The sequence below is a fragment of the Manacus candei genome, unplaced genomic scaffold (genome assembly GCF_025592945.1).
Source record: "Manacus candei isolate 608988 ecotype Guabito, Panama unplaced genomic scaffold, ASM2559294v1 h1tg000018l, whole genome shotgun sequence".
NCBI lineage: Eukaryota > Metazoa > Chordata > Aves > Passeriformes > Pipridae > Manacus > Manacus candei.
In genome coordinates this window covers 8145473-8158563 of record NW_026138066.1, presented here as the reverse complement: position 1 = coordinate 8158563, position 13091 = coordinate 8145473, and the positions used below count along the sequence as shown (strand labels likewise).

General features: G+C 52.4%; 1 protein-coding gene across 18 annotated transcripts in view; it reads right to left on the bottom strand.

The window, feature by feature from the left end:
* The window catches only part of RBFOX2 (RNA binding fox-1 homolog 2), a 173427-nt gene extending 172554 nt beyond the window's left edge, over window positions 1-873 (bottom strand). For all 18 annotated transcript variants that reach the window (XR_007904084.1, XR_007904085.1, XR_007904080.1 and 15 more), the window contains exon 1: window positions 646-873. Coding sequence is in view for 9 of the 18 variants with exons in the window: in XM_051784610.1 (XP_051640570.1) it covers window positions 646-849 (204 nt within the window). In the remaining 9 variants the exon portion in view is untranslated. The remainder of the gene's footprint in view (window positions 1-645) is intronic.
* Between the last annotated feature and the right edge of the window lie 12218 nt (window positions 874-13091).

Below are 13091 nucleotides of genomic sequence, written 5' to 3'. Positions count from 1 at the left end.
ATATACTCATCACGAGAGACAGAAGCAGAAAAGGCCAGTGCAACTGCCATAATAAAACAACCCTCCACAACACCCAGACAAAGGGAGGCAGAAATACCTTGCCAGCATCATCCCACAAACACAAAAGCCAATGCACCTGGAACGAGCGATGTTTTGGGGCCGATCAAACCGCGCTGGCAGAAGACAAACAGGAACGTGAGATCCCGAACCAAGCTGGAAGACGCCCCACTACTCCTCTTCTCCCCCTTCCCAGGCAGTACCTGGGGTTTCTCCTGGTGCCGCGCGAGCCCCAGGGCGGCGCGGGTGAACCCCGCTGGCCCCGGAGCGCCGCCGGTGCCCCGCGCCCGGCCCCGCACCGCGGCCTCCCCGGGCTGCCCGCGGTGCCCGGAGCGCCGGACCCGGCGCCGGCTCCCGCGGGCCCCGCGCCGCCGCCCCACGTGCCGGGCTGTGCCCCCGGAGCCGCCCGGCTCGGCCCGGGAAGCGCGGGGGGAGCCCGGGGGAGCCCCGCTCGCCCCGCTGCCGACGGGAAAGGGCCGCACGCCCGAGCGCAACGCGCCGAATCCCGCAAACCGAAATTAAACGCGGCCCGGCCCGGCCGAGCCCCCGGGAAGGGAGAGCCGGGGACGGCCCGGCCCTGCCCGCTACCTGCATGCCGCCGCCGTCGGCCTCCGCCTCCGTCCGCAGCCGCTTGCTGTGGCCGCCCTCGGCGCCGTCCCCGCCGGGCATGGGCTGCTCCAGCTCCGGCTCTCGCTTCACGCCGCGGGCGGACCCCGCGCCGCCGCCGGCCAGGAGCTGCGGCTGTGGCTGCTGCTGCTGCTGCTGCTGCGGGGGCTGGCCGCCCTCCGCCATCCGCGCCGCCGGAGCCCCGGCCGCCCCCCGCCGCGATCGCCCCGCTCTGTCACCGCGGCGCCCGGCGCTGCCGGAGGAGCAGGAGCGGCACAAGGAGGAGGGGGAGGGCGGCGAGCCCCGCGCCGCGACCGGAGCAGCAGCGGGAGCGCCGGGCTCCGACCCACCGGAGCGCCTCGGTCACGGGCTCGGCGGCGGCTGGGGAGGGGCCGGAGCCCCTCGGCAATCTCCGGAAAGGCCGCCGAGCACCGCGACCCCCGCTCGGAAACCTTCGGCGGCGGCGGGCGGGGCGGGGCGGGCGCCGGGCGGGGCGCGGGCGGAGCGCCGGGCGGGGCGGGGCGGGGCGGGGCCGCCGTGGGGCTCTGGCCGCCCGCGCCCGCCGCCGCTGCGGAGCCGCACGGGGCGGGAAATGGCCGCCCGGGCCCGGCCGCCTCATCCCCACGGCCCGGCTGTTTGCGGCGGGGCTGGGCCAGAGGCGCTGCGGTTCGGGCCAGTGCCGCCCTGTGAGGGCCCGCGGTGGGTGCGGGACCGCCCGGCGGGGATGGGGTGGCCACCTCGGCCGCAGGAGCGTGGGGCACCCTCCCCTCGGGCACAGCCGGGACTCCCGTCACGGGTTCGCTTGGTCCTGGCCCCCGCTGGCGCGGGGCTGCTCTTTGGGGTGAGGTTTTCGCAGCTCTTCCAGTAAGGAAGTGGTACTGAAGTGAGGTGAATCTGGGGTGAGGGGTACTGGCTAGACCCCCAGCTTTAGGAGCATCCATCGTCGAGGCATATGCTGCCCAGCTCCACTCAGTCCAGGCTCACATTAATCAGTGCATGTGTTCTTCACAGCCTTTTCCAGGCCTCCTTACTGCTGTTCTGGGCACATCAGCCCAGGCCTCATCCCACAGCCCCAGACTGCATCTGATCCCTTGAGAAAGGGGCTGCTCTGCTTTCCTGTTCCTAATAGCCTCCATGGGTTTCTCCTGCATTTTTATATATACATCTCCTCGTTTGTTCTGCTTCAGATGACTTCCAGTGAGATGGAGACACCAGTCTTCAAAAACCCTGTTCATCAGCCCTCTTGTATGTCTCCACATTTTTGATCTTGAGAAAAAAATTCGGGATCCTCAGTGGAAACATAAAGTTGGTTTTATTACACAGCTGTTGTCTGGTAGCACCAAGGACGATGCCTGCTCTAGGGAGCGTGTACCGTCCTGAAAGTAGTCTGGAAGCCATGGCAACTTGATGGGGAACTAACCTGTGGATCATAACACAAATCCGCAGTTGGCTTTATTACAGGATGGGAATGTCACTCTTCCTGCAAACGATTTGGAGAAAAAGGAAGAAACTAAAAGTGGAGGTGGGCATTGTGAGTCAATGCTCATAGGAGGAAGCCCTTCCTGAGTTCTCGAATCTCACCATGTGTGAGCCTGGGGACCAGTTAGATTATCTTGGTGTCCCATATCCCCCGTGCATGCTACATCTGACAATCTTCATGAAATGATAGAGCCTTTGGTTTTGAGTGACGGTTACAATACATGACTCCAGTCTTCCCTTACACCACTTTTTTTGTCATCCAAAAATAGTTTTCAAGGCCACATTAAAAGCTATTTTAAGTGGTATGTTTTGTGCTGAGGTGCCAGCTTGTCTCCTCCAGTGACAAGGGAAAGTCTCTTTTTTCAAAATGATTACAAATCCCCACGGAATGGCAGGCACCCAGAGGACAATTACATGCAGCTTTTGTCTGCTCGCCCACCAAGGGTAAACACGTATTTCATTCATCTTGACTGGGTTTGATAAAATGAGCCAGACTGTCAAAAAACATTGAAGGAACGTATTCAGTCCACTCTTGGCTTGAAGAGAAGCTGAGATTCTTGTGACTGGGATGCTGCTCATAGAGAGAAAAGCAGCATTTCTGTGTTTGTCTTCCCTCTAATTTTGATGAGGGGTTCTAGATGAAGGGTACAGGAAAAGTTATTGCCTGTGAGGAGCTGCAGAGGCTTCAACCTTCGGACAAGCTTGGAGTAAACAGTCTGGAGACAAATCTCTGTACACTGGGAGCGCTCCTCTCACTGCGGTCTAGGTGTCTGTCTGACACTCCCCTTGAGAGATATCAAAGGAAGGAGTTGCTCTACAGAACCCAGCCTCCACTTTTCTCTTCACCTCCCCCTAACCCCATTTCCACCACCTCCTGCCATGTGGGTGCCAAAGCCGCTGCCAGCTCTCCCTTGCATCCTGCGTGCACATGGTCTGTGCTGCAGAGCAGCTCCTGGAAGAGCTGGCAGTGCCATAGGTATGTCCCTTGGCGAGGCATTTTTGGCTGGCTGTGGTCTGCAGCCTGCCAGGGGAGCAGCCAGGACCACTGCAGAGCACAGAGCACCCTCAGTTATGGTGCAGGTGAAAAGAGCTGAGGTACTGCTCCCTTCCTACCAGTGACCTGCAGCTGCCACTGCCATGGGCTGTGGCATTGTGTGCTTGCTGACATTACTGCCGGGCAACTATGTATTATTATTTCTCTAGCTCTTTCCTTTTCCTCTTAAAAAAAAGATTAATTAATTAATCTTCATGGTGTGTTCGGGGGATAGGTATTATTTCAATTTAACAGATGGGGTATGAGGCATTCCTGAAGTCACAAAAAAGCTTTTGAGCTGGGACCACAATCTTAATCCATTGATTTCCTTTCACACAACCCAGCTGCCTTTTAGGTATTTGTATGTGACATCTGAGACATACTAAAGAGACAGCTGACTCCTCTGTTAACCCTTCCACTGCTGCACAGCGCGCTTGCCAAAGGCCCCTACATGCTGTGATTTTATGGACAAGTTTGCAGAGTGCTCTGTATTTAACAGATCAATGAGAGGAACTCTAAAAAATGTTATCCTACCAGAGAGCTCCCAGAAGCTGGAATGCAGAATATATCCTTCCTGAACAGATTAATATCATTTTAGAGTAAAGTTGTGAGGTTTTTTCTCCCCTCCAAAAGACACCCTCTGAAGAGATTCCTTGAAGAAACGTGTGCTGGTGCTCCCACTGGGCTGGAGATCAGGTGGCATTGGGATGCTGGGTATGAAACATCGATGGAAGTACAAAGGGCTGGGTCCCAGAATGTGCTCGGATTAAGCAGAGGCAATGACTCATGCAGGTTCTAAGGCACAGGCGTGAAGAGAGGCACAAGCTCAGCTATTAGTCTTTGGCCTGAAGGCATAGAAATCATTAGGAGACAGTTCAAAGCAAATCTCTCCTCTCCACCACCACAACTGAACTGTTTCTTGCTGCTTCCATCATCCACACACAATGTCTCATCCTGCTGACCAGCTCCCTCTTGCCCTTGCAGCCTCACACAGCTTTGTCCCTGGCACCTTCACAGTGTATTTGGTCTCTCTGCTAAGCAGATCAGGGGAGGTTTAGCGGCTTGCCCAACCCAGCTCATTCCTGCTATTTCTATCCTGCCAGACAAACCTCCAGAGCCAAATGCTCTTCCTTCTCACAGCAGTGCACCCCCAGGTAATGAAGTTCCGCCAAGGTAAAGTTTCAGCCTGGACTTTGGTCCTGGTTTCACAGGAAGCGGCGATGGAGCTTTCCGTAGCAACGAGTGTGGGTAAATGTTTCTTCTTGCTTATCTCCAGCCAGCTCTTTGCTACAAAATGTTATTAACAGAAGCTGCCTTTTCTTGTCACCAATTAGCACACAGCCAAAAATACATAACCTAAGTCAACAAAATCCAAAGACCTTGTCACCTGACTCAAACTGTCTGCCGGAAGGATGCCAGTCCCCAAGCAGAGGCAGGAGGCCAACATCGATATGTCACTGTGGCGCAAGGGTGCTGGCACCTGTCAGTCACTGGGTCAACACCCACAGTGCACCCAGTGTGTTCCCAGTGCCACCTCTTGCAATGAGGGCATCTGGCGTCAGCAAGTGCCACAAAGCACCTAAGCGCTGCAGCATGGTAGCAGCTGGGAATCAACCAGAGAGCTCAGAGCAAAACTTTCCTGACTTGTTTTCCTGCTTCCTTCAAACATCACTGCAGCACATTCATCATTGCTGTTTACCTGCTCTGTGGTTCTGTGGGGTATCAGCGTGTACAGCAGTTGTGGCTTTTCAGGTGTAACAGTGCTGCTAAAGCAGGACGGCACCTGCAGTGCAGATGCAGTTACCTGCATGTGTGCAATTAGCATAAAAATGCCATCTGCCTGCCTGCTTATGCCTGGGGGGATGGGAAATAAAGTAGGTCCTTCAGCACTTCTAATATGAAAGAGCATCCCACTATATCCCCAAAATGTATAATAGCAGAAAACTGTGAGAGAAGCATACCTGGGAGATGAAAGGTCTTTTGTTTTCCTGTTGAGACAGCAGGGCTCAAGATAGTGTGAGCCATGGGGGTGCCACAGGGACCTGTGGTACCTCCCTGCATGGGGACGCAGACCAGAAGGAAAAAAAACACATTGACTCTCCACTATCCTCTGGGTGCCAGAAATCAAGAAGGGGGGAAATGCCTGGCATTTATTCCCCTCAGCTGCCTGTCATGAGTGAACCAGAAGTAGTTGAAGGCTGGAGTTCACATCAAAGGGCCAGCAATGGCAGCTGTTGATGCAGTCCTCTGGTAGCCTGGCTACATGTCCCTGGCTGTGTCTCTGAAGTACCTCATGGCTGTACCACCCTCTCCTCTCTCAGACATGAGTCTGTAGCAGCTGAGTGGCCATGACATTATTATTCAGCTTACAGGGGCACACAGACAAACAGACAGCATGAATCATTATTTACAACTGCTCATTTCCAAATAGGCTGGAGGCCGCACAGCTCGAGAAGGGCAATGCCCCGCCAGAGGCAACGTTCATTCCTGGTGTAACAGGCAGATGGAGCAAAGGACAAAGCAAAACACCCACTGTGGTGGCTGCGCATATCATACAAACAGAATGGGTGTTATCATGTAACTCCTGTTCATTTTCAGTGAAGCACCCTGTTTATTAGGGCCCTTTAGCTGCAACTCAATTTACTACATGGCTGATCTCTGGAGTTGAGGCTGATTTTTCCTCCCTAATGGGTTTATTGAAAAGCATCTGAAAGTGCATTCTTATACACAAAATGCCAAACTAAGCTGGCCCTTAACAGGACTCAATAAGTGAGAGAAGCCATCTCACAGGGCAGAGAATAGCCTGCAGATATTTTCTGCAGCAATCTTGGTATCACCTTTCACTTCTGTGACTGATTCAGGGATAAAGAAAGGGTGTGCGGTTGAAGCTGGCCCACACCCTGATGTTTCCCAGCTGTTCAAGCCTTCCCTTGAGACATCCGCCATCTGTGCAAATTACAACAGCATGAATTACGCCTCGGGATCCAAGCCACAGAAGTGTTTCCAGGATTGCTCCAGCTTTTTGCTATTCCAAACATTTTGCAGGTCCCTCCTCTTTTTCTGCTAAAGTTTTAGCTCTTTGTGTCCTCCACACTCGTGGCATTTTCCAGTTCCATTCCTTATATTTTCCTTGGTCTCAGCTTCCAACTGAAATTTCCACGTGTCCAGTCGTACTTATTCAACTTTTTGGAGCACAGCACATCCATTACGGATGACTCCACCTGCTGGCTATCCAGCAGTTCGGCATTTGCATCGCAGGGGCTGTGAGACACAGTACTACCTACTCATATAAACATGACCATAAAATCGTGCACTTAGATTGTACGTTTGCTACAAACGACGACTGGTTTTCCTTTGTGCAGAAAAGTGCTCTGTGAATTTATAATAATATCACACCAATAAGCACTTGCAATCTGATTTTACCCTTTCACAATGTTATTTGTTGCTGATACAGCACAGATTTCAAATAAGATTTGAAAACATACTTCTTCTTTTTTTTTTTTTTAATGATTTCTCCTCTCTAAAAATAGTTACCGCCTCTTTGGCTTCAGATCCAATTTAGAAACGGCGATAAAGCACAATAAATACTCTACATAGGAGCCAAGAGGGTATCTTCAAAGTAAGCCAACCCCCAGTTTGTAAGAGAATCCCCCCTACATGCTACATCTTCTTAAATACTAAGAGTTCAGATAAAATCCCGATGCGTGCACGAACACGGAGCCAGCTAGGTCAAGAGAACTGACTCTGTGAGAGAGCGAAGAAATCCTTTGCTTGTGATTCAGTGTGACATTTAAGCACTTGCTTAACTTTAAGCATGAGAAATATCATTGTAATCAATGAGGTTATTGACGTGCTTCTGGACAAGGCAAGTTCCCCAGTGCCCGTGCCTTGCGCACACGGCCAGAGCGGCTCTGCAAGTGGCAGGCGGGGAAGCTGCCTACATCTGTCTCTGAACATGTCCGTCTGCCCTGCCAATTGCCAGTGCTCTCTTATCTCCAAGAAGATGAAATTATTTCAAATGCAATTTGTAGCCCCTCCGTGAAAAAAAAAAAAAAGCTAATCCTCTCTCCCGGAATCATCCGAAGTCCAGACAACATATAATCCACTACAGGAAATATAAACGCCTAATGCAATTTTATAGGCAGCTGGAGGGTGCCAAGTTTGCTAGCCCACACAATAGGTTGCAGATTTCTCTGTGGAAAACAAAAAAATAACAGAAGAAGAAGAAAAAAAAGGCGGGGGGAGGAATGGACTATAGCTCTCCTCAGTGTTCCTCAAACCTTGGGAACTTCAGCTGTGGCTGCTGGCAAGAAGGGGCCGCTAATCCCGCAGTCTGTAGCAATCAGAAACACAGCCATATTTAGTCATGTTTTCCAGCCCCTTCTCCTATTCCTGCCTGCTGAACAGCCGTTTGGAAGGTGATCAGGGCTACAGATTCAAACCAAAATGAAATGTTACCAGCCCATGCAAAATTCAGAAGGGGATATCCACAGCCCTGCAAAGCTGATGATAAAACCATGGTGGAAACCCCTGTCTGAGTGACACTGGAGCTGGCCGGGGATACCAGCCCCATGCCGTAGGGTCTGGCTGACACAGAAGTCAGCTGAATGACTCAGGATTACCATTGTTGTGCAGGCCCCACTCCCTCCAGACACTTGCTTCCCACTTTGTTAATACCGCTTTTCTTCATACACCTTGCACTCAGCGTTTAGGTGGTTTGGGTAACATGGGTTAAATGCGGAAAGGGGAAATCACCATAGTCTCTCAAATAAGTGCTATAAATTCCAGCAATTTAGAACAGAAGGGAAAGCTGGAAGCAGTCTGAGTGCATTCTTCAGAAGTGAGAATGCACAGGTAGGGCAACCAAATAAATGTAATTGCGGTACCAGGTTATAACCGTGTCATTCTGGAGGAGTCACTTCAGTTTTATCTCCTGGAACCTGCTTATACTGATTTTTAAAGTCACAGTATATCTTTTTCTCCTCTTGTTATCCATTCTCCAGCCATCAGCCTGTTTGGGTGCCTTAGCTGTACAGCTCTTACCTCATACACTTACCAAATACACTTTGTATTTGACTCCCACACTGAGTTTCCTCAGTTTGCAGTATGTATTTAGAGGTTAATTACAAAATCCATGTGACAGACTTTACGCTGGATAACATCTATGTTCTACTTAATGCAGACCTACATACATATGTCAGTTTATGCCCATATGTAAGCTTATCTATGCACGTGTGCTCACACACAAACACCCATGTGCACACACATACACGTAAGGGTTTAAGAAAGCCTCAGCACTGCTCTTTGCTCCTTCAGGGGCTGCTTCATGCATGCAGGCTACTCATCCCTCACTGGTGCCTCTCCCTGGGCCTCCATCTCTTCCAGCTGCTTGTCTTGCCCAGAGGGGGATGCTCTGGCCGCCCACTGCCAGATACAGTCTCAAGGCAGCCCCTGGGTTCCTGTGGTTAGAAGGTCGCTGGGGATTTGGGGACACATCCTCGACTTGCACCCTCCTGTGCAGCTCCCTGCTGGCCTAGGCCAATGGGAACCCAAGCCTGGATGGGGGGGGCAGGCAGGGGGTGTCTGTCCCCACTGCCACTCCCTCTCCAGCATCCCTGCATCTGCTCCAGCAGGCCAGCCCCTTGGGGTTGCTTCCCCCACTGCATCCCTCAGCCCTCTGTTTTTGTGGTTTGTCTTTTCATCCCCCTTACTGCAGCAGGAACTTTCCCCTGGGAGCCATTAGTAGGGGAAGGGAGATGAGGAGAAATGAGAGCCAGAGGTTCAGATTGTGAGCAGGATTGTACTCATCCCTCTGCTGCCAAAACCTCATTGAAGGCTCTGGAGCTACCAGGAGTGTGAGCCTACAAGGGCTCACTGCCCTGCCTCAGGCTCAGCCTTCTTCTTCCCTAGAACCCACTGAGGTCTCTGCAGTGTGCCCAAAATCCCTGCTTGGGCTGCCTGTGACCATCCTGTGTCACTGAGCCCAGAGCTCTGCTAGCACAGACATCATGCCAGGTAATCCGTTCCATAAATTGCTCGAGCTCTAACTAAAACCACTCTTAAAGCAGTTTTCAACTCCTCCACATCTGTGGGGCGGCCTCTTTAAAATTAACTTATAGCACAGATCTCCATTTAATATAAAGCTATTACCAAGCTGTTGCTTTGTTTTAAAGAAGGACATCTCATGCTATCGGCTCTGTGCTGTGACAAAGTGCCAGCTTAGGTGTCAAGGCACCAAACCGGTCAGAAACAGGCTGAAAAAAAAATTACCAGCTGAAATAAACTTCCCCCAAGTGCTTTAGCACTCACAGGCTACCTGAGAGGCGTGGGATCCCCAACCCTCAGACCCCAAGCCCCTGCTGCAGTGTGCAGCCAGTAATCACATTTCATCCTGGCACAGACAAATTCCTTTTGCACTTCCTCCCTGCCGCCGAGCGCAGCATGCTCGCCCTGGAGAGCGGATTATAATCAAGCTCAGCAGGGCTCATAATCAACACAGGTAAGTACACATCGCGTCTCGCTGTGCTTCGGAAATAAATAAGGCAGCCCCTTTCACCTGAAGTATCGTTGATAATTCATCTCCTTCCTCCAGTTTTTGACCCACGAGAAATTTCTTCAGCTGAAACCATTCTTCATTAGTTTTCGGAGATACCTAATTTTTAAATGCATCCCAGTCCATTAGCCACAGCTGGTATTCTCCATCCGCAATTTCCACGTTATCCTCTAAGGCTGTAATTTAGCAGTAGGACCCTACCAGATGCTCATGTCCCCAAATTTTACCCAACAGCTTCTGCATAAGCCTATGCCCAGCTGTGACAAGGGTGTGAGTACTTGCAAAAGACAGATTTATATTTTCATCACTGGTCTTTCTCCCATCAATATTTGTCTCTCTTTTTTTTTTTTTTCTTAAGAGGACAGAAGTTTAAATTGCAGAGCAGGATTTGCCATGAGCACTTCCTATTTTCTGTGAAATGTTGTACTGTGACTGACTCTTTCATCAAAGGATTTGCTGGGTAGTTCAGAAAAGAGAGAAGAAAAAAGAAAGAAAAAAAGTAGAAAAGACAGTAAATATTTTATCTATTCACTGCTCAACAGAACCAGAAAGCAGTAGCAACAAAACCACATGAGAACTGTCACCATCCTGATGCAGTAGCTGCTCAGGTTAGCAAGAAGGGCTGTGCCAGTTGCATCCAGGGAGAAAAAAACAACAGCATCCAAAAGCTAAGCAGGTAAAGGGAACAAATGTCAGAACAAAATTTTTTTGTCTGGGCAACCCATCTCTGCTGCTTGGTTCACTCTACCCAGTGACTTGAACACGACAGGTGAGCCCTGCACCTTCCAGAGGTGGACACAGGGCTGGTAAACCTGAGAATAGGTGGCTGTGATCATCCCTGGCAAAGGTACTTGGGTGGTGGCAATCAAGCCTTTACCCCCAGCCTAAACAAGAGCCTAAGTGCCTTGTTTTTAGTGATGGTAGGGGGGTTACCTGCCCACAGAGTTGCAGGGTCCCTCTTGGGCAGGCAGAAGGGTTGCTGGGTTCAGCTCGAGGGTTCTCAGGGAGTCTCTGACCTATGCTGGAGGAAACTGAGTGTAGAAGGGAGCTGTTGGCTCTTCTGCCTGGCCCCGGGGTGGATTAAAATCCTACCAGCCCACTACAGTTCACAGGGAGCGCTCTCTGCCCTGGTGGGATGGGGCTGTTCAGAGCTCAGCCTGAGCCCAGAGAAAGCACGCGAGCCGGGCGCAGGCACAGCCCGTGGGGCTGCTGGCGCTGGGAGTGACCCGGCTGTGCTTTGCCTGGTGCAGGGAATATCGGGAAGCGTGGCTGTAGTCGTGTCACACCCTTTGCAGCGTTATGTGCCTGACACTGCGAGAGCCAGGCAGGAGGGTTTCCTGCTTCTGAAATACCCCTGCCCCAGAGACACCAGCACAGGGCTCAACCCCGTGCCCCAGCGAGCTGGACTGTGGCCAAGAGCTGCACCATGGGCTCCCACCCAGGCACCTCTCACCCTTCTGCAGCACAGCCGTGGCTCTGCCAGGGCCAGGAGGAGAGCGCTGGCATTTCCAGTCCCAGCTCTTCCTGCCTCGGTGCCTGCTGCGAGGTGTTTCCTTCCTCCACCCCAGTGGTCAGGAAAAGGCTTTGTTGGACAGGGGATAACGGAGCCAGCTGCCCGCAGCAGTGCTGCTGCCCACACACCGCTTGCCGATGGAGAAGTGGGTCTGGGGAGCCTCCTGCCAGCGTCGCTTGAGCGCCTCCCAGGACACGTTCCTTGCCTGCAAACACAGATTAACTTTCCTGGGAAACGAAGGAATCCAGCTCGTGTTTTTTGTTTGGAACGAATGTCCCATGACAGTTTATTTTAATCATGCTGCTTTTAATAGTTCGCGGCAGAGTTGTGAGGCAGCCTCTCCTGCTGGGCAAACCATAGGTACTGCGGCTGTGCGAGCGTAGCTCTAGCTATGCTCTAGCTGTGCTCTGGTTGTGCTCTGGCTCCAGCATAGCTCACAGAGGTGCCAGGGGAGTGCAGAGGGAAGATTTTGGGGGACTGATCTGCCAGATCGTAGACAGCAGAGCAGGGAACAACTGCTCTGTCTGCCTAAGGGGCAAAGACCAGGCTTGGCTCATCCTCAGTGTCCCCCTAAAGCTACGCCCTATGAGAGGATGGTCAGTCCTGCAGGCCATGCTGCACGTGGTGCCAACATCCTCAGCCACTGGAGTGCCTATGCAGATCCCATCTGTGTCCTGAGACCCATGGGTGGCAGTGGGGAGTGTGCCCTGCACCAGTCAGCCCCACAAATTCAGGTGCTGGGCCCTAGCCAGTCCACTGGCTTTTCTGCTCGAGCAGCTCCAGTTTTCTTACCTTCTGCTCCAGGGAAGCGGCACAGGCCAGTGACCTCTGAGGTAGGTGAGGTTTAGGTTGGTGTAGATTTCCTCCTGTGCTGTAGAGATACTGGATGTTACCCTCCAGTGGAACAAGCCTGCTGGCTGTCTCTCCTCTGAACCAAACTCCTTGGCTGCAGTAGAGAGGGGAGCACTTCCCTTAGCAAAGGAAAGGGGGTGGGGTGCAGATAAACCCCCTTCAGCCTCACAACAAGGGTCCAAGTAAACATGGACAGCACAAACCTGGGATCTTTCCTTGTGTTGGGTGACACTGCAGTTAAAGTGTGGACCTGTGCTGGAGCATAAGCCATGTCCTTGAAGTTGCCTCCCAGAAACTTTCCAGGTGAGAGGGAAATGGTGAGCTGAGCTTCAGGCAGAAGCTGATCAAGGGGTTTATCCGTGCCTTACCCACAAGGGCACATCAGGGCAAGACAGCTGGGTGCCTCGTGCTTCTGAAAATGATGAGCTGGTGAGCTGTGCACCACACAATTACATCAACAGCAGAAAGGATCAAAAGCCTGCACAGCAAATTGGGCTGTGTGTTACCTCATTAAAACCTGTTTTGGCTGTGCCGATACCTCAGCTTCAAAGCCTACTGCAGTTCCTAGCGACAACACGAACACTCAGGCAAGCACAGAGACTCCTCTGAGTCTGGAGCCAGTCCCTCCTCCAGAGATGAGCTGCTTGCACCTGCACCGGCCACAGGGGAAGCTTTGGGAGGCAGAAACACAGTCTGAAAGAGCCAGTTCCAGCCCAGGATGGACTTGGCAGCACGGACATGGTGCATGCAGACCCCATATGTCCCTCACAGCCCCCAGTGGGGAAGTGCTGAGAAGGAAACGAAACAAGTTTTCAACACATGCCCACAGGCTGTGGGGCAGCCTGTGGAGGCTGCATTCGTCCAGCAACTTACAGGGGCTGGAAGTTTTACCAGAGTCCTCTGTGGAGAACCCCAGGGACAGCCCAGGATTGAGGAAAGCCTTCCAGGAGGGAAGAGCCTGGCCTAGGTGGAAGGATGCTTCCCATTCTGCTACACTA